Raw genomic sequence first — 23885 nt, 5'->3', positions numbered from 1 at the left:
TCAGCCTCCTAGTGAGAGCAGCATACACCCCCATGAAGGCTCCGAGAAACCGATTTTACGGTAACCAAAAGTCTTGTTTTTGTACCTGTGCTGCTTCCACTTTAACTTATGGGGGCCTGTGGGCATCCTGCAGTATACCGACATTGTGAGCAGGTACTTGTATGTTGGAAAATGTTCTACAATGAAGGTTTTATCTAGGCAAAAATAAAAAAGGCTTCATGGAAACATTAAAAAACATGAACAAATCCACACAAGTAAACAGTACAAATGACAAAACAAACTTTAATTGTGCTCAAAATTTTTTGAGCAACCAGCTACTGGCTACAAACAAATGTGTAATTTTCCCAAACAGGGAAATTATGTAAATAATAACACTTTATTCTGGTAACGAAGTCCCAAAATGTTTTTTTCTTTTTACAAACATACAAATTATTGTTCAATGAAAAAACAAATCTTAACAAATGTTCCATCGGCTTGAACATTTGTTCCCCTACTAGCCCCAAACTTCCTCTTCCTCGGCCGCAGGTTGTGAAAATCCAGAACTGCTGTAACTGTCCTGCTGATAGCCGCCTCTCTGTAGAAAAGACAAAGACTGCGCATTACTAATAAGTAAAGGGGCAGATTTGCTTAGTGAAACCACGTACAGTTATACGTACAGTTATTCATCATAACGGAGAAAAACCTTGACAGCACAGCTGACAGAGGACAGGGCTACGGGTTTTTTTTTTTTATTAAATTCATTCACACTTTGCAGTCATATTGCAGTTTTTAACCACAATTTAAAAAAAATAAAATAAATTGCAGCAAGAAAAAGGGAAGATAACCATCAATGTGATTAATCTCTAGGACATCAAAACTAAATGCTGTGAGCGGCAAGCTATAGCTTCAAACCGTTCTGATAAATAGGGACCACTGTTTGCACCAACTCTGAAGTGGGCTAGTAGGCTTTATGACTGGCAGCCATAGGCTACTCCACTTTTCCTTGGCTACACACACACTGACAGACTTGTTGTGCATTATAATACTCACCTTCCGGCTATCTACTGAAGCAAAATTGCTTGAAGTCTGACTGTAGCCTTTCATGCCGTGGGTACCGAACGCGAAGTCCTCCAGCCACTTAGGGACCTCCTGTTCAGCCTACAAGAGACAAGGAGGATGGTAAAAAGATCATTGATCCAGTTCAAGACCAAGCCATTTTTTCTTCCTTCATGCCCAGGCACTATATATCTATATCTATATATATCTATATATATCTATATCTATATATATATATTTTTATTTTTTTTTGCACGTGTGCTTTTAATGGCTTAAGAAAAATGTTCTCTTTCAGAATTTGCTTTTATTACAGGGGAAACCGCCTCCTGCCTGCACAGTGGAACTGACAGATTCCTAAAACTCTGCAGCTCGTCTTCCTACACCCAGCAATGTCGTCGATTGTCATCCATTGCAGTCTTACTAGCATGAATATATCCTATAAAAGCTTCACAATCAATGCTTCACTTACTTGGGTTAAGACTTTTACGAGATCTCGACCAACGAGTTTTTCATCGTCTCCATCGCTATCAAAAAAGGAAGTTGCTTTTCCAGTGTTGCCACAACGACCGGTGCGTCCAATGCGGTGAACATATTCATCAATGTCGCTCGGGATGTCAAAGTTTATTACATGAAGAACATTCTCGATGTCTAATCCTCTGGCAGCAACGGAAGTGGCCACGATCACCGGGCACTCGCCAGTGCGGAAATATCTCAGAGCTTTCTCCCTTTCTGGTTGTTCTCGGTCCCTAAGGGGAAAAAAAAAATACTCGAGACCAATATCTTATATGGTTTGGAACTCTGGAGTCATATCTGTAGGTTTTAGTGTATTGGAGTGATTTCACAACTCTTTTGCCTAAACTTTTGTTATTTTAAACTCTGGTGCTTGAGACTTTCTGGAAAATCTGGAAACCAATAGTAAAAACATTGTTTGCGCTTTTTTCGTGAAAGCTCGGGACTGCTCTTACCCATGAATACTTGTTGTCTTTATTTGCTCTTGACATAAAAATGCAGCGAGGAAATCGGCCTTCTTTTTGGTTTTTACAAAAACCATTGTGCGCTCGGAACCTAGAAATATTTGCAAAAAGTTATAAATATATATAAGGTGAACTGGTAAAAAAAAAAACCATATATAAATATATATAAATAAATATAATATATAATCATATATATTATATTTTATATTAATAGAATAAAAAATAATATTATAAATAAATTATATATATATATTATACATTTTTATAGCACCATTTATTCCATGGCGCTTTACATGTGAACGGGGCAAATTATATATATATATATATATATATATATATATACATATATATATATATATATATATATATATATATATATATATATATATATATATATATATATATATACACACACAGTGCCTACAAGTAGTATTCAACCCCCTGCAGATTTAGCAGGTTTACACATTTGGAATTAACTTGGCATTCTGACATTTGGACTGTAGATCAGCCTGGAAGTGTGAAATGCACTGCAGCAAAAAAGAATGTTATTTCTTTGTTTATTTTTTTTTTTTAATTGTGAAAAGTTTTTTCATAGGGTCATTTATTATTCAACCCCTCAACCCACCAGAATTCTGTTTGGTTCCCCTAAAGTATTAAGAAGTAGTTCAGGCACAAAGAACAATGAGCTTCACATGTTTGGATTAATTATCTCTTTTTCCAGCCTTTTCTGACTATTTAAGACCCTCCCCAAACTTGTGAACAGCACTCATACATGGTCAACATGGGAAAGACAAAGGAGCATTCCAAGGCCATCAGAGACAAGATCGTGGAGGGTCACAAGGCTGGCAAGGGGTACAAAACCCTTTCCAAGGAGTTGGGCCTACCTGTCTCCACTGTTGGGAGCATCATCCGGAAGTGGAAGGCTTATGGAACTACTGTTAGCCTTCCACGGCCTGGACAGCCTTTGAAAGTTTCCTCCCGTGCCGAGGCCAGGCTTGTCCGAAGAGTCAAGGCTAACCCAAGGACAACAAGGAAGGAGCTCCGGGAAGATCTCATGGCAGTGGGGACATTGGTTTCAGTCAATACCATAAGTAACGTACTCCACCGCAATGGTCTCCGTTCCAGACGAGCCCGTAAGGTACCTTTACTTTCAAAGCGTCATGTCAAGGCTCGTCTACAGTTTGCTCATGATCACTTGGAGAACTCTGAGACTGACTGGTTCAAGGTTCTCTGGTCTGATGAGACCAAGATTGAGATCTTTGGTGCCAACCACACACGTGACGTTTGGAGACTGGATGGCACTGCATACGACCCCAAGAATACCATCCCTACAGTCAAGCATGGTGGTGGCAGCATCATGCTGTGGGGCTGTTTCTCAGCCAAGGGGCCTGGCCATCTGGTCCGCATCCATGGGAAGATGGATAGCACGGCCTACCTGGAGATTTTGGCCAAGAACCTCCGCTCCTCCATCAAGGATCTTAAGATGGGTCGTCATTTCATCTTCCAACAAGACAACGACCCAAAGCACACAGCCAAGAAAACCAAGGCCTGGTTCAAGAGGCAAAAAATCAAGGTGTTGCAGTGGCCTAGTCAGTCTCCTGACCTTAACCCAATTGAAAACTTGTGGAAGGAGCTCAAGATTAAAGTCCACATGAGACACCCAAAGAACCTAGATAACTTGGAGAAGAGCTGCATGGAGGAGTGGGCCAAGATAACTCCAGAGACCTGTGCCGGCCTGATCAGGTCTTATAAAAGACGATTATTAGCTGTAATTGCAAACAAAGGTTATTCCACAAAATATTAAACCTAGGGGTTGAAGAATAATTGACCCACACTTTTATGTTTAAAATTTATAAAAATTTAACTGAGCAACAAAACTTTTTGGTTTGTAAGATTTATGCATCTGTTAATAGATCCTGCTCTTGTTTGAAGTTTGAAGGCTCTAACTTATTTGCATCTTATTAAACCTGCTAAATCTGCAGGGGGTTGAATACTACTTTTAGGCACTGTGTGTATATATATATATATATATATATATATATATATATATATATATATATATATATATATATATATATATATATATATATATATAACCCACGATCCTGTGTGCTACCGTACACGAGCAGTGCAGGACAGGAAACATTACACCATCGCAGGTTCCTTATTCACCAGGGTCTCAAATGTTGCAAGATGAAACACTTGCAGGAACATAAATCAGAAGCGGCGACAATCTGGCCGTTCCCAGCAGCGTTCATTGCAATAGTGCAAATACGGAGTAAACAAGACTCGGGTTATCCGAATCGAAAGGGAAAAAATGCATTATGTGCCCCGTCCGAGCCACGTGTATCTGTAGTAATGCCTACCGATGCCTTGCAGGATCTCCAGCAGTTTATTCCGCTTTTCATACTCTCCCACTTTAATGATCTGCTGCTCGACATCACTGCAGGCACCGCCAACTTGTCCGACTGCCACAAACACGTAATCTGGCTTTAACATTTTTTGGGCAAGCCTAAAAAAAAGATTAGAATTATAATTAAACGCCTGACTAGTGGACAGGAGTTGCTCCTCGCTCTGACAGAGCCATGGCCATTCTTACTGCTGTATGGCATCGGGGAACGTGGCGCTGAACATCAGTGTTTGCCTTTCTTCTTTACTCGGCATTCCTGGACTTGACAGCAACTTCTCCACATCGCCCAAGAAGCCCATGTCCAGCATCCGGTCGGCTTCGTCCAGTACGAAGTACTTCACTTTGCTCAATCCGATCTGATAAGAAATGTGAGAATCAGCTACAGGGATTAATAACCTGCCGGTCCTGCCAGGGGGGACTGGGAAGAAAGTTTACAGATTCAGCAGAAATATTTGGAGACATTTTTTAGCAAAAAAAAAAAAAATCTACATTTCCTACAGCCTGTGTGCTGTACAACTGTATTGCTGGCTGCAAAGTGAGCTAACTGAAAATCGGTCAGTCAATTGGTTCTGACTGCAGAGTGTGCAACTTTCTGAGCTCTTAAGAGGGGTTGCCCGGTCTAAAATGACAAGTCTGCAGTCACTCTGCCATTAATGCAGACAGAAACCATCTGTCTAGTAGACCCACTCAACAAAAAAATCCGTCACACTGCCAGAGTATACAGTGAGGCCATAAAGTCAGGGTCTCATAAATGCGCCTGCTGCCCCATAAGACACTGGTGCAAGACAACTAAATGCAGCATACCATCGGTGTGTTAGAGCAGAACGGTCATTTTTTTTTCTTACAGGAAACGATTTGGCACGACTTGTATTTTATCACTTTTAGCCCCCTCTCTTCATATGCTTAGGAGTCCAGTAGGCGGCAGTTTACAGCTGATGGTAAGGTAGGACAGCCCACATGACTCCTTGCTGCCCACATACAGGAGTGTCTTTAGGGTAAATCACAATTCATGAAGATAAATCTCAACCTTCCAAACGCAAGTAAAAAAAAAATCCAAAGAAAAGAACATCTAGAAATAACTTATTTTAATGGCAACATTCATCAGCACTTTTCACATTTCAGAGAACCCACCTTTTCCTTGTTGATCACGTCCATTAACCTTCCAGGCGTGGCACAGAGGACGTTACATCCTTGAAAGATCTGCCGCAGTGAATGAGACGTCTGCGTTCCTCCGTAGATCACCACCGGGCGCACGATTGTCCTGAATGTGGGGGGATCATTTACCAGCTGTAATCTCAGATATTACTAACAGTTACATTACCTACACTGCTGGAATCCATGCAACACCAGCTCCTTCAGGACACAGTCACTTTCACCTGTTTTCTGGGATTTCTTTTTTTTTTTACTGTGTGTTATCTCGAAGTCTCAACACTTAGACGCTGTGGGTCACTGCGGACCTTCACATCCGAGGGGTTACACGGACGGGATCAGTGTTATCTCAGGCTGTGAGGCTTCCCTGTGCTGGACATTTATCACACTTTACCAGTATTAAAAGCCTGGTGGGGTTAGGAATATTCAGTGGACGCACCCGTATGAAAACTTTCGTGCCTCTAGGTAAATCTGATTGATCAGCTCTCTGGTAGGTGCAATAATTATCGCTTCTGGTTCCTGAAGATGTTGAAATTGACTTGTTGCAACTCCATTTTTCATCATATGAGCCAAAATGGGCAACAGAAAGGCCGCCTGCGGAGAGAGGATAAAGAAAAAGGTCTGTAATAATATTGTATGTAATGATGTTGAAAAATTGAGCCCATCCAAGCCCGGGCCCCTGCAGACTACATCAGAGCTCGACTGGTGGGGGACCGCAGAGTCTATCCGAGCCCGGGTCTCCCCGCAGAGTCCATCCGAGCCCGAGTCTCCCCGCAGAGTCCAACCGAGCTCATGTTTCCCCGCTAGGTTCATCCGAGCCCAGGTCCCCCTCGCAGAGCCCACCCGAACTGGGGTCTCCCCACAGAGTCCATCCGAGCCCCCAAACCCCTCCCCTCCCCCCCGCAGAGTTTAAAGAGCCTGGGTCTCCCCACCCCACAGAGCTCATCCAAGCCCAGGTCCCCTCCGCAGAGTTCATCCTCCCTCCCCACTTCCAAGAGTTAAATAGCAGATTGTACACTTACGGTTTTTCCAGATCCGGTCTGGGCACACGCCATTAAGTCACGTCCGGCCGTTACTATAGGAATACTGTGCTTCTGTATGGGCGTCAGCTTTACGTAACCCGCCTTATAAACATTTCTGGTTAAACTCTCGCTGAGATCAGCTTCTTCAAATGACTGAAAGTCACAAAATGCCGTAAATTAATAAATACCACATATTGCTTTAACTTGAAACGCCACAAAAATTGTGTACTCACCGTAAAATCCTTTTCTCCGAGCCAATCATTGGGGGACACAGGACCATGCGTGTTATGCTACTGCCACTAGGAGGACACTAAGTTAACACAGAAAGTTAACTCCTCTTCTGCAGTATACACCCTCTCACTGGGCCATATTCAACCAGTTTGGTATTAAAGCAGTAGGAGTATTAAACATAAGACAATAAAACTATGCCAAAACCAAGAAGTAACAACAAGCCAATAGGCTAACAGGGTGGGTGCGGTGTCCCCCAATGATTGGCTCGGAGAAAAGGATTTTACGGTGAGTACACAAAAATCCCTATTTCTCCTACGCCTCATTGGGGGACACAGGGCCATGGAACGTCCTAAAGCAGTCCCTGGGTGGGGAGCAACATAGCTGCTATTACCCCATGTACCATAGACTTACAGCTAAGGTACTACTGCCAACTGCAGAATGCACCTGCCAAGGGCAGCGTCTGCAGAGGAAAAAGAATGAACGTGGTAATGCTTTACAAAAGTATGCAAGCTGGACCAAGTTGCCGCTTTGCAGACCTGTTGAGCTGACGCCTGGTGCTGAATGGCCCAAGGGGCGCCCACTGACCGAGTAGAATGGGCCTTAATCCCTGCTGGGATAGGAGCACCCTTGACACAATAGGACTCCTGAATAGCTGATCGGATCCACTTGGCTAGAGTGGCCTTGGAAGCAGGTAAGCCCTTCCGTTGTCCCTCTGGAAGCACGAACAGGACATATGACTTGTGGAAGGGAGCCGTCCGTGAGCTGTACCGTCGAAGAGCCCTAACCACATCAAGAGTGTGCACAGCTTTCTCAACTCGATGGACTGGTGCCGGACAAAATGAAGGCAGAATAATCTCTTCATTGAGGTGAAAAGAAGAGACGACTTTGGGTAGAAAAGGAGGGGGAAGTCCTCAAGACTGCCTTATCCGGGTGAAAAATCAGAAACGGGGGTTGGCAGGAAAGAGCCGCTAACTCTGAGACTCGCCTGATTGATGTAATAGCCAGTAGGAAAACTACCTTCCAGAAAAGGAAGGTCAGAGAGACCTCAGCCCAAGCGACCATAGCCTTAGCCACCCAAGTGGCGGCGAAAGATGAAAAGAGTGACGCCACAGTGGCCCCGAAGACAGAGCTAGCCAGGTAGTCAATTTGACGGTCAGTAGGGTTTTTGACTGATGAACCGTCAGACAAAGATAGGAGCATTTTGGAAACGAGGTGCGATAAAGCAGGATCTATAGAAGGAGACTGCAGCCAGTCCTTCATTAGTTCCTGAGCAAAAGAGTATTTGGACTCAATAGGCTTTCGGCCCGTTAAACGTTTGTCAGGCCGGTCCCTATGTTTTTGGACAATGTCCTTAAATTCAGGATGAGTGACGAATACCTTTTGAACACGTTTAGTCCTTTTAAAAGACACTACGTGTTCTTGCGTGGATACAGCCTCCTCGTCCACCTTCAGGGTCTTGTTGACCGCGTCAATAAGAGAATTGTCTCTTGAGAAGTCGAGGAGTCCTGAACTAAAGATGCATCAGACTCGTATACAGAGTCCTGTGCATTGGGGTTCTCAGGAGAAGGGGAACGAGAAATTGAGCTTGTGGAAGCTGAAGGACAAGCACGGCTGTGGTCAGGGGACGCGACATGAGTCAGTTTTCTGGAACCCTTATGCTTTACTGGCAGAGTACGCCCCCTGCTGGTGGGCGGGTCCGCACCGTCGCCAGAGTCCTCTGCGGTAGTCTGGCTTAAAGAGGGACCCCCGGAGGGAATCTATTGCCTTTGTCAGGGAGTCCATAGAATGTGAGAGGGTAGCGACCCACTCAGGGGGACTCGGCTCCACAGTGTCAGAGGCGGCGTTGGTGGCGGCTGCACACAGGTCGGATCCCAATCCGCACATAACGGGGTAGTGTGAGGTCGAGGTAAGGCAGTACTGCAAGTGGCACATGAAGTGAAAAACACAGCGTGCTTTTTGTTAGCCTTCTTGGCTTCTTTAGGTTGAGACAGTGTCTTAGAGATAAGGGGCCAGATAGGCAGGATATGTGCTGAAGGGCCAGGCAGGCTGCAGAGAAGGGGTTAAGCCTTTAGTGTAGAGCTTACCCACGGTCCTGTGTTGGTTGTCCCCAGGGAGAATAGGACAGAGGGGAGAGGGAAGTCCCGTCTGTCTGGAGCTGTCAGCATCTGCGGCGTGATTCCCTGCAGCAGAGTGAAGCAAGATGGCGTCCGAGATTTGCAGAGCGCTTCTCGTTCTAGACGAGAAGCGCCGATGATGGTGGGCGGAGAAATAGGTCGCGGCCTAGTCCGGCTGAAAAACCGGGGGCTAAATTACTGAAATCTGCCGGCGATGCGCGCAGCAATGGGCCGGGAGCTGGCTGCCAGCCAATGTTTCCCTCCCCGGGGATCAGGACCGCGAGGAAGGGAGATACAGCCTGCAAGCAGTACCGAGGGTGCAGCGTCTCCTTCACAGTCAGGACCGCCGGTATGAGCTGAATCCTCTTCCGTCGGGGGATGGAGAGAAAAAAACCTCCATCCATCTTCGTCAGCTCTCGTGGGGCTGCTTTGACGCCATAAGGTGTGGGGCCTTGGAAAGGTGGTTGGGCCCAGGAGAGGGACATAAGAGTCAGACTATGTTCTCGCCATCATGCAGGGGGGGAGATCGGAACCATGAAAGGAACCGTCGCTTAAGAATATATCAGGCGTGCCCCAGTCGTCACAGGAGAGGGTACGGGGAGGTATACTCCGCGTGCTCGCCTGTTGATGGTTCGGGGGAGAGCGGACCCTAGAAAGGAATCCGTCGCCCCCTTCACTCCGTTAATTAAAAAATACAAATTTACAGAAAAGAAAATAAAAAAGTTGGGGTCTGAAACAGACCCAAGTGCCTCCTACAGACACTAAGCAAGAACTGGTTGAATATGGCCCAGTGAGAGGGTGTATACTGCAGAGGAGGAGTTATCTTTCTGTGTTAACTTAGTGTCCTCCTAGTGGCAGCAGCAGAACACCCATGGTCCTGTGTCCCCCAATGAGGCGTAGGAGAAAAAAACTTCTGAACTAATTACTGAATATTAAAAATTGAGCGGACCCCTGTAGACCAGCGGTTACAGATCTACTCTTCCCTCAGAGATGGTACAAGTGAGTATAAATTGTCAGGACCCTGGTAGAGCGGTTGCGTCATACGTGAGAGGCTGCCCGACCAGGGACCCATGCACCTCCAACCTGCCACACAAGGCACCTTTAAGGGAGGCAAGAGGAATCAAAAGTCTCAAACCATTTACATCAGCGTGGTCTGCGTGCTAGACGAACTGCAAGGTACCGGACCACACCACCAGGCACAGGCGTCATTTATGCTGGACGAGGGGGCCAGTGACCTCAGTATTGTTCACTGATCAAAGTCTATTCACGCCGAGCATTAATGATGGCCGCCATAATCAGCCACTGTTGTCCCCAGACAAGCCTTCGGTGGTGGTGTTAGTGTGGGCAGGAGTCTAGTCATTACAGAACTGCCCAACACTGTGACAAGTCCCCACTACTAGTACAACATCATTCATTCAGTCATTGTGCCTCTGCACGAACACAGGACTAATTTCATCTTCATGAACGGCAATTCTCCAGCTCGAGGTCGCATCATTAGGGAGCGGCTGATGGACGCTGTGGGACCTCACGGAGCAGCTGCACTTTCTCCAGACCTGAGGGAACAGCTTAGTGGCCGTGAAGATACTCCCAACTCTGTATCCCAGAACCTCAATGACCCGAGGGCCGCCATGCCTCAGCAGACCCCTCTTGTGAGAAGCTGGAGATGTTGCTAATGCCATTGGACAAGTAATTGAGACACTGACATTTATTGCTGGGGTATACCACCGCTGGGGTGGGCTCGGCGTGTGTGGTCACCTGGGGTTTATACAATGTTACTGCTATGAATAAAACAATTTAATAAATACCCACCCCTCACAAAAAAAAAAATAATAATAATCGTAATAAAAACAAATACAAAAACAGTTACAGAGGACACTAACCAGGATTGCCAGTGGTGCATTGACATCAGATACACTGACCGCGATATCATCATATTTATCAAAATTAATGCCAGTTTGGTAATGCCTAAAGATGTCATCTTCAGCATCGGATGGAGGAGGGGGGACGTACGTCACCTTCGGGCCTAAAATAATGATGATGCACAAAAACCAGTGAGGTGACGACGTGGTGGGAAACGTGCTGCAATCTTCTGAATTCACCTACCTGTAGCTCGTAAGCAGCATCGCACATTATTGATGGGTCGTTTAATTTTTTTTTTTGACGATTAAGGCTTGACATACAGGAAAAATATATTTTTGTACTGTGTTATGCCCAACCATAGACAGTGACATGCAGAGGTGGAAAAAAAATACTTTTCCCTGAGAAGGTCATGAAACATGTAATGACGCAGTTGTACTCGCCTTGCCCATATTACTCACAGACAGCACCTACAAGCTGAACGCGTAGAGCTGCGAGACCTTATAAACACCTCTCGCATCTATCCCAGGCTTCGGGGAATAACGCTTTGATAGCTGGCACGGATCCAGAACAATGTGATACTACAGCTCTCATTTCACAACACTGTCCGCTTTCATCTTCTCTCCCCACACAGAAAGGAGAGCTGCAGAATGTCACATCACTTTGGATCTGTGCCAGTTGTCAGGGCATTATCCCCAAATGGCTGGGATAGATGCAGAACAATGTGACAGGCTGCAGCCCTCATCTCACAGGTCAGCTCTGAACTTCTCTCCCCAGTCAGTGCAGGGAGAGGAGAGCTGCAATTTGTGTGCCAGCTATCAGGGTGTTATTCCCAAATGGCATGGATAGATGCAGATAATAGCCTTTGGGAAATCACCCTATGGTACAATCTTGTGCATTATGTTGCTTTTTTTCAGTAAATGCCATCATTGTGCAGGAACACATCACAATACATACCAGTATCTGCTTTTCCATCATCTTGACCTGTAAAAAAAATATTAAAAATTAAAAACATGAAAAGGCTGAACTGGGCCAAGACTCAGCAACTTTTCCAGGAGGAGTTTGTTATTTTTCTTGTGTCCAATCCTTACTGTCTCCCTAAAGAAAGGAAAGGTTTCTGCACCTACAAGGATCCAAATTCTGGCATTAAAGGGCCACTGTCACCCCCTCCAGCCGTTATAAACTAAAAGAGCCACCTTGTGCAGCAGTAATGCTGCAGTTTAACAAGGTGGCTCTTTTAGTTTTTGATTCCGTTATTCCCTCAAAGTGTTTTAAAATTTGCCCTAACTACCTGTCTGCAGACCTGGAGGCGGTCCGAAGCCTCCTCTGTGAATCTCCCAACGGCCGTCACTCTTCTCTTCTGGGGATGTGGTCGCCGCCCCCTTCGCGCTGTTTCTTCTTAAATCCGGCGCCTGCGCTGTGCGTGCCTGCCTGGGACAGGCGCAGTCTTCATTGTCCGTCATAGGTCAGATGCAGGGTGCCTGACTGCGCGGGCAGTGCGGCCACCCTGTTGCTGAATCCCCGCCACGCACTGTTATTCATTATGCACAGTGCGGGGCTGTGGTTCCTGGGCATGCGCACTGCGCTGTTCAGACGCTCCCCCAGCTCAGACGCTCCCCCAGCTCAGACGCTCCCCCAGCGTTATTTGCGGCTGCTTCATTCCAAACGCTGGCAAGGAAACCTGTATATTACGGCAACGCTGGAAGGCGGGGGACCGTCTGAACAGCGCAGTGCGCATGCCCAGGAACCCCAGCCCCGCACTGTGCATAATGAATAACAGTGCGGGGCGGGGATTCAGCAACAGGGTGGCCGCACTGCCCGCACAGGCGCAGTCAGGCACCCTGCATCTGACCTATGACGGACAATGAAGACTGCGCCTGTCCCAGGCAGGCACGCACAGCGCAGGCGCCGGATTTAAGAAGAAACAGCGCGAAGGGGGCAGCGACCACATCCCCAGAAGAGAAGAGTGACGGCCGTTGGGAGATTCACAGAGGAGGCTTCGGACCGCCTCCAGGTCTGCAGACAGGTAGTTAGGGCAAATTTTAAAACGCTTTATTGAGGGAATAACGGAATCAAAAACTAAAAGAGCCACCTTGTTAGACTGCAGCATTACTGCTGCACAAGGTGGCTCTTTTAGTTTATAACGGCTGGAGGGGGGTGACAGTGGCCCTTTAAAGATTCTTAGTGACCTAATAAATGTGAGTGCACAGTGAAATCATTCACAAACCACTTGGACCAAGCACCAAAGATTGCATCTTTTACCTTTTCCAGAACTGAAACACACATCTTCATTTTTTCCTCTGTAGCCACCTAGAAGGAATAATAAAGCCTTAAAATGTTACATATCTATATTTCTAAATATGCACAAGATGAATGTTCGGGCATCTACCCGGAAAATGACTTAGGCTACTTTCACATTAGCGTCGTGCACTGCACGTCGCAATGCGACGTTGCGGCACACCGACGCATATTGTTGGCGCCGCACAACGGGGGCAGCGGATGCTGTTTTTCAACGCATCCGCTGCCCCATTGTGAGGTGCGGGGAGGAGGGGGCGGAGTTCCGGCCGCGCATGTGCGGTCGGAAATGGCGGACACGACACACCAAAAAACGTTACATGCAACGTTTTTTGGTGGCGACGGTCAAACGCAACGACTGTTGCGACGTGTGGCAATGCGTCGCTAATGCAAGTCAATGGAGAAAAAACGCATCCTGCAAGCACTTTTGCAGGATGCTTTTTTTCTACAAAACGACGCATAGCGACGTGCAGTGCACGACGCTAGTGTGAAAGTAGCCTTAGTGTGGATGAATGTAAAGTTATTTATATGGGCACGAAGAACCTGAGGGTGCTATATGTTTTAAGGGAATGTGCAACTAGGAGAGTCACTTGTAAAGAAGGATCTGGATGTAATAATCTGCCAGAATTATATGTTCTAAGGGAAGTAAACCTAGGAGTCATTTGTAGAAAAAAGGAGCTGTATGTATTCTCTAGGTATGTTTTAGTGGAGATAATCCCGAGAGACTCATCTTTTACAGGGGAGTAAAACTTAGGGAGCCACTTGTCAAGAAGGAATAGGATGTAATCTGACAAAATATTTCAGGAAAAGTGAACTAAGACAGTTGAAGAGAAGATTCTGGGTGAAATATGTGCACATCATATGCTTTAAGAGGATTAAAACTAAGCCATTGCAAGGAAGGATCTGGGTATAATAATCTGTAGGTACCATAATATGTTCTAGGGGCAGTAAAATGAGGAGTCACTTGAACAGAAGTTTCTGTGTACTAATAAATCTGAACGTATCATACCTAAGGAGTAAAATAGGGATTTTTGTGTTTTCACCGAAAAATCCTTTTCTCCGAGCCACTCATTGGGGGACACAGGACCGTGGGTGTATGCTGCCACCACTAGGAGGCTAACACTAAGTAAATACAAAAAGGGTTAGCTGCTCCTCTGCAGTGTACACCGCCCACTGGCTCCGGATAATACCAGTTCGTAGCAAAGCAGTAGGAGATTAACAAGATTTAACCGTAAGAACAACATGTCAGACTAAAACCACTCATCATAGGCAACAAGCCAAAACAAGGGTGGGTGCTGTGTCCCCCAATGAGTGGCTCGGAGAAAAGGATTTTACGGTGAGTACACAAAAATCCCTATTTCTCCATCGCCACATTGGGGGACACAGGACCGTGGGATGTCCAAAAGCAGTCTCTGGGCGGGAAATAACCCAACAGTGTAAACTTATGGCACCTGCTGTCTACAGGTGCGCCTACCCAAGCTTGCATCTGAAGACGCCTGAGTATGGACATTGTAATGCTTTGAAAAGGTGTGCAGGCTAGACCAGGTCGCAGCTTTGCACACCTGCTCTGCAGACGCTTGATTCCGAATGGCCCAAGAAGCACCCACCGACCGAGTGGAGTGTGCCCTGAGGCCCGCAGGGATAAGCTTGCCTCTGACGCGGTAAGCCTCTTGAAGAGTCGACCAAATCCATCAGGAAATTGTCGACTTAGAAGCGGCCAGTCCCTTCTGGTGTCCCGCCGGGAGCACGAACAGAGCATCAGTCTGTCGAAAAGGTGCCGTCCTACACACGTACTTCCTGAGAGCTCTGACAAGATCCAGGGAGTGAAGAGCCTTCCCCACACGGTGCGTTGGAGCAGGACAAAATGACGGAAGTACGATATCCTCGTTGAGGTGGAAGGAAGACACCACCTTTGGGAGGAAAGTAGAGGACGGTCTGAGGACCACCTTGTCCCTGTGGAACGAAAGGAACGGCGTCCGACAGGAAAGAGCAGCCAACTCCGAGACTCGTATGATCGGCGTAATAGCGACGAGAAAGGCCACCTTCCATCAAAGGAGAGGTAGAAAGATGTCCTGCAACGGCTCGAAGGGAGATTCCTGCAGGACACCTAGGACCAGATTAAGGTTCCAAGCCTCTAGAGGCGCTTTGAAGGGAGGCACCACGTGAGACTCCCTGAAAGAACGTTCTGACCTGAGGTTTGGAAGCAATTTTTCGTTGAAAAAGTACTGACAAGGCCGAGACCTGCTCTTTAAGGGAACTCGGCGAAAGCCCCAAGTGCAGACCGGATTTGGAGGAAATCCAGGATGGTAGGGATGTTGAAAACCATCAGAGGCCGACCTCTGCTTCTGCACCATTCAAAGAAGATCCTCCAGGTCCGATGGTAGATGCGCGATGAAGCTGGCTTTCGGTCATTGATCAAGGTGGAAACTACCTCACGGGAAAAACCTGCTTGAGTCAGAACCCAGGATTCAACGGCCAAGCCATCAAACGCAGGGCCCCCGAGTTCTGGTGGTAGATCGGGCCCTGAGAAAGTAGATCTGGACGATCTGGTAGGCGCCAAGGAACATCTGTGATGAGTTGGACCAGCTCTGCATACCACGCCCGGCGAGGCCAATCCGGGGCGATGAGAATTACAGGGACACCCTCTGCCCTGATCTTCCTGATGACTTTGGGAAGCAGGGGCCGGGGGGAAACAGGCAAGGAAGGCGAAACTGACTTCAAGGAAGGACTAGCGCGTCTGCCCCGATTGCCCTCGGGTCCCGAGACCGGGCCACAAACTGAGGTACCTTGGCACTGAACCAGGAAGCCATCAAGTCTATGTCCGGAGTACCCCAACTAAGGCAGATTTGTTGGAATATGTCCTGATGGAGACACCACTCTTTTGAGGCAAGACCTTGCCGGCTGAGGAAATCCGTGGCCCAATTCTCCACTCCTGGAATGTGAACCGCCGATATGACCGAGTGGTTGTTTTCGGCCCAGGGAAGGATGTGCTCTACCTCGCGCATTGCAGCTCTGCTGCGGGTGTCCCCCTGATGATTTATATAAGCCACAGCCGTGGCATTGTCCGACGGGATACAGATGGGGCGGCCTGCTAGGAGATGATGGAACCGCTTTAGGGACAGCCGAATCGCACATATCTCCAGGATATTGATTAGAAGGCGAGACTCGTGATGAGTCCAGGTTCCCTGTGCAGTGTGATGGCGAAAGACCGCTCCCCAGCCGAGGAGGATGGCATCGGTAGTTACTACCAGCCAATGGACTGGGAGGAAGGACCTCACTTGGAGGAGAGAGGTACAGAGCATCCACCATTGGAGTGTCTGTTTGACCTGAGAGATGACAGTCGGTCGAGGGAAAACGGACTCCCGTCCCATGCGTCCAGCAGAGCGTGCTAGAGGGGACGGAGGTGTAGTTGCGCAAATGGAATCGCCTCCATTGCAGCCACCATCTTCCAGAGAATCTTCATGCCGAAACGGATGGAACAAGGGGACGGCTGGAGAAGCTTCCAGACCCCTGTTGAAGAGCCAGGACCTTGTCCCGAGGAAGAAGCACTAACCCTAGGGAGGTGTCCAGGGTCATGCCCAGAAAGGAGATCCGTTGAGCCGGAACAGGAGATGACTTTTTTAAATTGATCAACCAGCCCAGCCGAGAAAGAGTATCTACGGAAATGCGGACGCACTCCTCGTAGGCTTGGAAAGATGGGCCTTTGACCAGTAAGTCGTCTAGGTAGGGAAGCACGACTACACCCCGAGAATGCAGAATGGCCATGACCTTTGTGAAAACTCTGGGGGCGGTGGTGAGGCAGAAAGGCAAGGCCATGAACTGAAAATGTTCCTCTCCGACAGCGAAGCTAAGAAACCTTTAGTGAGGTGGGAAGATTGGGATGTGGAGGTACGCATCCCGGATGTCGATGGATGCTAAGAATTCACCTTGTTCGAGGCAATGACGGAACGGAGGGATTCTATCCTGAAATGACGGACTTTGACAAATCTGTTCAAGAGCTTTAGGTCCAGGATGGGCCTGACTGTTCCATCCTTTTTGGGGACCATAAACAGATTTGAATAAAAACCGCTGAACCTTTCGGCCTCTGGGATAGGGACAATAACTCCGTCTTGGCGGAGCGACTCGATGGCCTGGGAAAAAGCCAGAGCAGGCGCTCCCGCTTCGGGAGGGCAGCGAAAAACCGGGTTGAAGGGGGAAAGGAAAAATAGTTTTTGCAACCGGAGGACACCAGATTCCTGACCCACTCGTCGTGAACGACTGCGAGCCAGGCATGATGAAACAAAAGAAGGCGTCCGCTTACTTTGCTGGTGTCGTCCGGACAAGGTTGCGAGTCATTTAGAAGAAGATGGTTGGGGTCTGGATGCCCTGGACCTAGACTGTGTGGTGCGGCCCCTCCAGGAATGGTTGGGCTTGTAAGAAGCCTGAGGGCTTTTGACTCTGCCGGCGCGGCGCCCTGAACCAGGGGAGCTGGCCGAGGAATCCCATGCTTAAGTTCCACGAAAGGGCTGAAAACGAGCCTGCGGCTGTCGTCGGAACGGTCGTCTGAATCTCTGCTGGGGGAGGGAAGTACTTTTTCCCCCTGTAGCGTCTGAAATCAGCTTGTCCAGCTTTTCACCAAATAGTCGGCCACTGAGATATGACAGGGACGTGAAGGACTTTTTAAATGCGGAGTCCGCTCACCAGTTCCTCAAGCATAGCGCTCTCCTAATCGCCACAGCGTTTGAAGCCGTAAGTGCAGAGCAGTTCGCCGCGTCCAGGGAAGCGTTTACCAAGTAATCGCCAGCCAAGGAAATTTTATTTGCTAGCTCTGCTATGTCAGAAGGAAGATCACTGTTCTTTAAGGCCTTATGCATAGAGTCTGAGCAACAAGTCACGGCTTTGGCTACACGGGTAGCAGCGAAGGAAGGAAAGAGTGCCGAGCCTGAAGCCTCAAAGGCTGAACGGGCGAGACTGTCAAATAGGCGATCTGTGGGATCTTTGATAGAAGATCTGTCCGGCACGGATAGAAGGGCTTTAGAGGACAAACGTGAAACAGGAGGATCCACAGGAGGGGATTCTGTCCATTGTTTGCGGAGATCAGGAGAAAAAGGATATTTGGACTCCAGAGATCTCTGGCCTGCAAAGCGTTTGTCCAGACGCTCCCTATGTCGCTGGACTATGTCCTGGAACTCTGGGTGATTGGCAAACACCCTATGAGTACGTTTGGTCCTTTTGAAGGACACCGAATTATCCGTACTGGAGGTCGCCGGTTCCTCATCAACCTGAAGGGACTAGTTGACGGCCTCAATAAGACTATCTATAGAGCTCTGAAAACCTGGTGACTCCAGATATAGAGGCCCATCAGACTCAGGTTCAGAGTCCTGGTCGGAAGAGGTGCCTGGGGAGTGAGAGCGGGAAGCGGAGCTAAAGGACGCCGAGGCACCAGAGGGCCGAGCTACTGACGCGCTTCTTAGATGGTCGCCTGTGCTTAGAATGAGAGCGGCCCCTGCAGGCTGAAGATTCCGCAGCCGTAGGGGAATCCTCCTGAATAGGCGGATTAGTGGTCCTGCTCCTGTTTGGATCCTGGAGGGACTCGATAGCATTAGTCAAAGAAGCCATAGATTGCGAGAGTGACAAAGCCCACTCAGGGGGACTGGTTACCAAGGGCTCGTTTGCGGTGGGGGGCTCCTGAGCGCATTTAGGGTCACAAGCATTACAGAGCGGAGCAGTATGCCCGCTTGGTAGCGCAGCCTGACAGGAGGTGCAAGAAGTGAAGAACACCGTATGTGTCTTTGCAGACTTTTTGGAGGGTTTAGGCAGAGACATGTTGTACTGTTAACCTCCGTGCAGGGCTGATGTGGGGCACTTGTGCAGCTAATAAAGCGGAGCACTGTGTGCAGGAGTAGGAGGGCCTGTGTCAGTGTGCAGCGCACCTACCCAGGTTTTGTGTCCTGTTGCCGCACTGTGACCGGGAGAAGGTGCAGCTGGCGTCCTGAAGCTCCTTGTATCCAAGATGGCCGCCGAGAGTTTGTGGAGCGCTTGAAGCGCTAAACCGATGGGCAGGCCCTCGCGCGTGACGTGCGCTGTGGGCGTAAACGCAGCCTAGCTGGGGCCGAAGACGGGGACTAAATTGGCGGTGCCCGGCCGCAAGATGCGGCCGAGCCTGAGGTGTGCCCGGGAGCCCCTAAGACTCACCGCTGATGCTCCTCTTCAGGCGAGGTATGGGGGGAGATGCAGTAACCCTCGATCTGCTGCCCTCTTGATGAGGAGGTGGAGAGGGACTGAGGAGCTCCATGCAGCACCGCTGTTCTTCAGTGGTGGTGCAGAGGGAGGGCGGCCGGACTGTGCCTATGGAAGGTGGCCTCTGTGCATCCTAAGAGTTCGCTCTCCTAGGATTTCACAGGGCTAGTTCTCGGCCGAACATCTCACGTCGCAGGAGAGGGTACGGGGAGTAAACTCGCCGTGCTCGCCTGTTGATGTTTTGGGGGAGATCGGCCCCCTTAAAAGGGTCCATCACCAAATCATCCTCTTGCGCAAAGTTAAAATTAAAAAAAAAAAAAGGAATGTCTGGAGATAAACAGATGCAGTGTGCTTCCTACGGACACTAATCAAGAACTGGTATTATCCCGAGCCAGTGGGAGGTGTATACTGCAGAGGAGGAGCTAACCCTTTTTGTATTTACTTAGTGTCAGCCTCCTAGTGGCAGCAGTATACACCCACAGTCCTGTGTCCCCCAATGTGGTGATGGAGAAGGTAAGCCAATTATAGAGAAGGATTTGGGATTAATCTGAGCACATGTTTCAGGGTGAGTAAAACTGGGGAGTCACTTGTAGAGAAGGATCTGGGTGTTTTTGTAGGTAAGACTCAGCTTACCTGTGATGTGAGACTTGAAAATAAAAGCATCCATCAATTATAAAAACGGGGGGTTTTTTGCGTGCAAACTGAGGGGGGGGGGGGGGAAATCTCACCTCTTTGGCCAAAGCCTCTTCTATTCTCGAAACCACTAGTGCCACCTGAAACAAAGATATGAAAAAAAGTAGCTTCTTTGTCAACCACAAAGGGAAGAATATAATACTGACACTAGCAAAAAAATATATAAACTATAAATCACAATGGCGCTGAACACATGTGCCTCAAAAAACAGCAGCAGGCAGACCACCCAGTGTGGTGTGTGTGACTGTCAGAAAATAAAGTATACTAAGGTTGCCGCGCTGAACGGCACTCACGGAAAGAAGTTCAGTCCTGTATGATAGATGGCCACTTTTATGCCGATAACTCCGTCCACAGTCTCATGTAAGTTTGCAATGGGAGCGTCAGTGACGGACGTGTGTAGGGGCCAATCCCGACGCGTTTCGAGGGCAACGTCCCTCTTTCTCAAGGTATGGCTCCTACACAGCCGCTGTTCTTTTATATCCCCCCTCCGTTCCCGCAGCCTTGATTTTACAGTGGGTGGCATGATGCGAGCAGTCCAGCTGCTGCTTTCAAATACTGAACCATGGGCACATCTAGCACTGAAAGTTGTGACCTGTATATACCTATAAAAAATATTATTTATAAAAAATATTAACCCCTCCACCTTATAAAATACAAACTTTATTTAAATAATGATAACAATAAGTAGTATATTATGAACTTTAAAATACAAACAGACTCATCTTGAGCTGCCCATGTATATAAACATGTGCAGACTCAAAAATGGGCCCATTGAAAATTGCGTAACTATAAATAGTGCCATGTGACCATTAACAGGTTCCCGGCAGAGTATATTATTAAAACATGTATAAAACTATATAAAAATCTGCACAAGATTACAAAACCAATATAAAAACCTGCCTGTTATTTTAAAAAGCTAACTAAGAAAAACACCAGTGTATTAAAATATATATCAAAATAAAGCAAAAAGATGCCTTGTATCAATAACAAACCATTACAAAGCATACAATTCAATGTCTTGATTGAGCCCTTTAGGGGCTAAAGTGTCTAGTGTAAAGATCCATTTGGATTCAATGCGGGACATACTTTTGATGAAATCCCCTCCTCTCGGGTTTTCTGGTACCATCTGGATACCACAAAACGAAAACCCTACAGTTGAACGCTTATGTTTTTCTACAAAATGTCGCGACAGGGTGTGTGTTAAAGAACCCTTCAGAATACTGTCCAGGTGTTCTTTAATCCTGTCTCTAAGTCGTCTTTTTGTGCGACCTAAGGTACCTTCACACGAAACAACATCGCTAGCGATCCGTGACGTTGCAGCGTCCTCGCTAGCGATATCGTTTCGTTTGACACGCAGCAGCGATCAGGATCCTGCTGTGATGTCGCTGAATAAAGTCCAGAACTTTATTTGGTCGTCCGATCGCTGTGTATCGTTGTGTTTGAAAGCAAAAGCAACGATACCAGCGATGTTTTACACTGGTAACCAGGGTAAACATCGGGTTACCAAGCGCAGGGCCGCGCTTAGTAACCCGATGTTTACCCTGGTTACCAGCGTAAAAGTAAAAAAACCAAACAGTACATGCTCACCTGCGCGTCCCCCAGCCTCTGCTTCCTGACACTGAGCGCCGGCCCTAAAGTGAAAGTGAAAGCACAGCGGTGACGTCACCGCTGTGCTGTTAGGGCCGGAGCTCAGTGTCAGGAAGCAGACGCTGGGGGACGCGCAGGTGAGCATGTACTGTTTGTTTTTTTACTTTTACGCTGGTAACCAGGGTAAACATCGGGTTACTAAGCGCGGCCCTGCGCTTAGCAACCCGATGTTTACCCTGGTTACCCGGGGGCCTCGGCATTGTTGGTCGCTGGAGAGCGGTCTGTGTGACAGCTCTCCAGCGATCAAACAGCGACGATGCAGCGATCGGCATCGTTGTCGCTATCGCTGCAGCGTCGCTTCGTGTGAAGGTACCTCTACATACATTTTCTCACACGGACATCTTATTACATATATAACCCCCCTAGAGTGGCATGAGATCGTTTCTCTGATGGTAAATTCCCTAGTTTTGTCCATATCCCAGAATGATTTTTGTACTATTGTTGGACATTTTATGCGTAAACAACACGGGCATCTCCCACAGTATATAAAACTACCTCCTTCGGGGTTCAAATTATTTTTTCTTTTAGGGATTCTACTGGTGCCGAACCCCATTTTCATGGTGGGTGCCAGAATGTTTCCAATGTTCTTCACTTTACGGTAAATGAATCTTGGTTTTGTTGATAAAAGTTCTCCCACCACCTTATCTTTCCGTAAAATTGGCCAATATTTATTAAGAATTTTCGAGAATTTACCATGATTAGCATGATATTGAGTGATCAAAGGGATCCTCCCAATTTCCTGTGCCAAAGAAGTTTTCCCTTGGTGTTCCTTGGTTCCATGGATTAGTTGGGACCTAGGGATACTTTTAGCCTCCTGTTTCGCTTGCTCGAGAGAGGGGAGGGCATATCCTCTTTCCAGAAATTGCTCCTGTAAGATACCCGATTCAGTATCAAAATCTGTATCTTTCGTAGTTACGCCTAATGCGTATAAACTGTCTTTTAGGGATATTTCGGAGCCAGGCCGGAAGGTGGCAACTATCCATCTGTAGATAACTATTACAGTCTACTTCTTTATGATAACATCTCGTGTGCAGACCATCATTTTCAACGAAGATATTCAGGTCCAGAAAATTTACCTCTATTGCACTGAAGGTCCCTGAAAATTCTAAACCAAATGTGTTTTTGTTAAGACTCCCAACAAATTCTTCCAGCAATTGTCGGGACCCTTCCCAAATAAAGAGGATGTCGTCAATAAAACGACGCCACAAAATCAAACCTTTCCGTAATAACCCATCTTGAAAGATATAAGACTCCTCCCACCTTCCAACATACAAATTGGCATAACTTGGGGCAAATTTTGTCCCCATGGCTGTACCCCATGTTTGTAAATAAAATTGGTTATTATATACAAAATAATTATGTTGGAGGATGAACCGCATACCTTCCAAAATAAATGCCAATTGTGTTGGGTTATATAACTGAGATCTAGTCAGAAAATATTCCGCAGATTCACATTTTTTTACTTGATCGATCACGGTATAGAGGGACTTGATATCTAAGGTACCCAATATATATTGATCGGACCACTTGATGTTCTCTAAGGCCCTGATAGTATCTTGGGTGTCCTTCAGGTAAGCCGGAAGAGATGGAACACACTTTTGTAACTGTGTGTCCACATACTCTGACAAATTTGCAGTTAGGCAATTTATACCCGATATAATAGGCCTCCCTGGCGGGCACTTGGGGTCTTTATGTATTTTCGGGATGTGGTAAAATATGGCTAGACTGGGTGTTTTGTTGTAAATAAAATGGTACTCTTTCTTGTTTAAGATCCCTACTGTTTTCCCTTTATTAGCTAAAAGACCTAGTTTTTTTACAAAATGGGGGGTGGGGTCATTTAGTAATTTCTTGTATGTTATTTCATCACTCAGTAATCTCAAAGACTCCTCGTGGTATCTACCCCGATCCATAATCACTATACTTCCCCCTTTATCTGCGTTGCGGACCACAATATCATTATTTTCCTGAAGCTCCATAAGAGCATTTCTTTCCTTCCTGATCAGATTTTGCCGCCTATATTTGGGATTCCTCTTATTCATTTTCCTTATTTCTGAGGTGACTAGGGTTTTGAAAGTGTGGAACGCCCGAGAATACTCACTTATAGGATTAAAAGTAGATGGATTGGCCAACTGTGTGTGTACAAATTTTCAATGGGCCCATTTTTGAGTCTGCGCATGTTTATATACATGGGCAGCTCAAGATGAGTCTGTTTGTATTTTAAAGTTCATATACTACTTAT

The 23885-nt window shown here is 47.1% G+C and overlaps 1 protein-coding gene across 6 annotated transcripts in view; it reads right to left on the bottom strand.

The window, feature by feature from the left end:
• Positions 1–257: 257 nt before the first annotated feature.
• Positions 258–23885, bottom strand: part of DDX4 (DEAD-box helicase 4) — an 89290-nt gene continuing 65662 nt past the window's right edge. For all 6 annotated transcript variants that reach the window (XM_077281385.1, XM_077281390.1, XM_077281391.1 and 3 more), the window contains 13 exons: positions 20035–20079; positions 13055–13102; positions 11750–11776; positions 10816–10958; positions 6591–6743; positions 6008–6162; positions 5551–5680; positions 4609–4775; positions 4376–4521; positions 2001–2100; positions 1505–1781; positions 1030–1137; positions 258–574 (listed from right to left, as the gene is read on the bottom strand). In XM_077281385.1, coding sequence (XP_077137500.1) covers positions 494–574; positions 1030–1137; positions 1505–1781; positions 2001–2100; positions 4376–4521; positions 4609–4775; positions 5551–5680; positions 6008–6162; positions 6591–6743; positions 10816–10958; positions 11750–11776; positions 13055–13102; positions 20035–20079 — 1580 coding nt within the window. In that variant the 3' untranslated portion in view covers positions 258–493. The remainder of the gene's footprint in view (positions 575–1029; positions 1138–1504; positions 1782–2000; positions 2101–4375; positions 4522–4608; positions 4776–5550; positions 5681–6007; positions 6163–6590; positions 6744–10815; positions 10959–11749; positions 11777–13054; positions 13103–20034; positions 20080–23885) is intronic.

The sequence above is a fragment of the Ranitomeya variabilis genome, chromosome 1, assembly GCF_051348905.1.
Source record: "Ranitomeya variabilis isolate aRanVar5 chromosome 1, aRanVar5.hap1, whole genome shotgun sequence".
In the NCBI taxonomy this organism is placed as follows: Eukaryota; Metazoa; Chordata; class Amphibia; order Anura; family Dendrobatidae; genus Ranitomeya; species Ranitomeya variabilis.
This window is presented reverse-complemented; position numbering and strand designations above follow the sequence as displayed.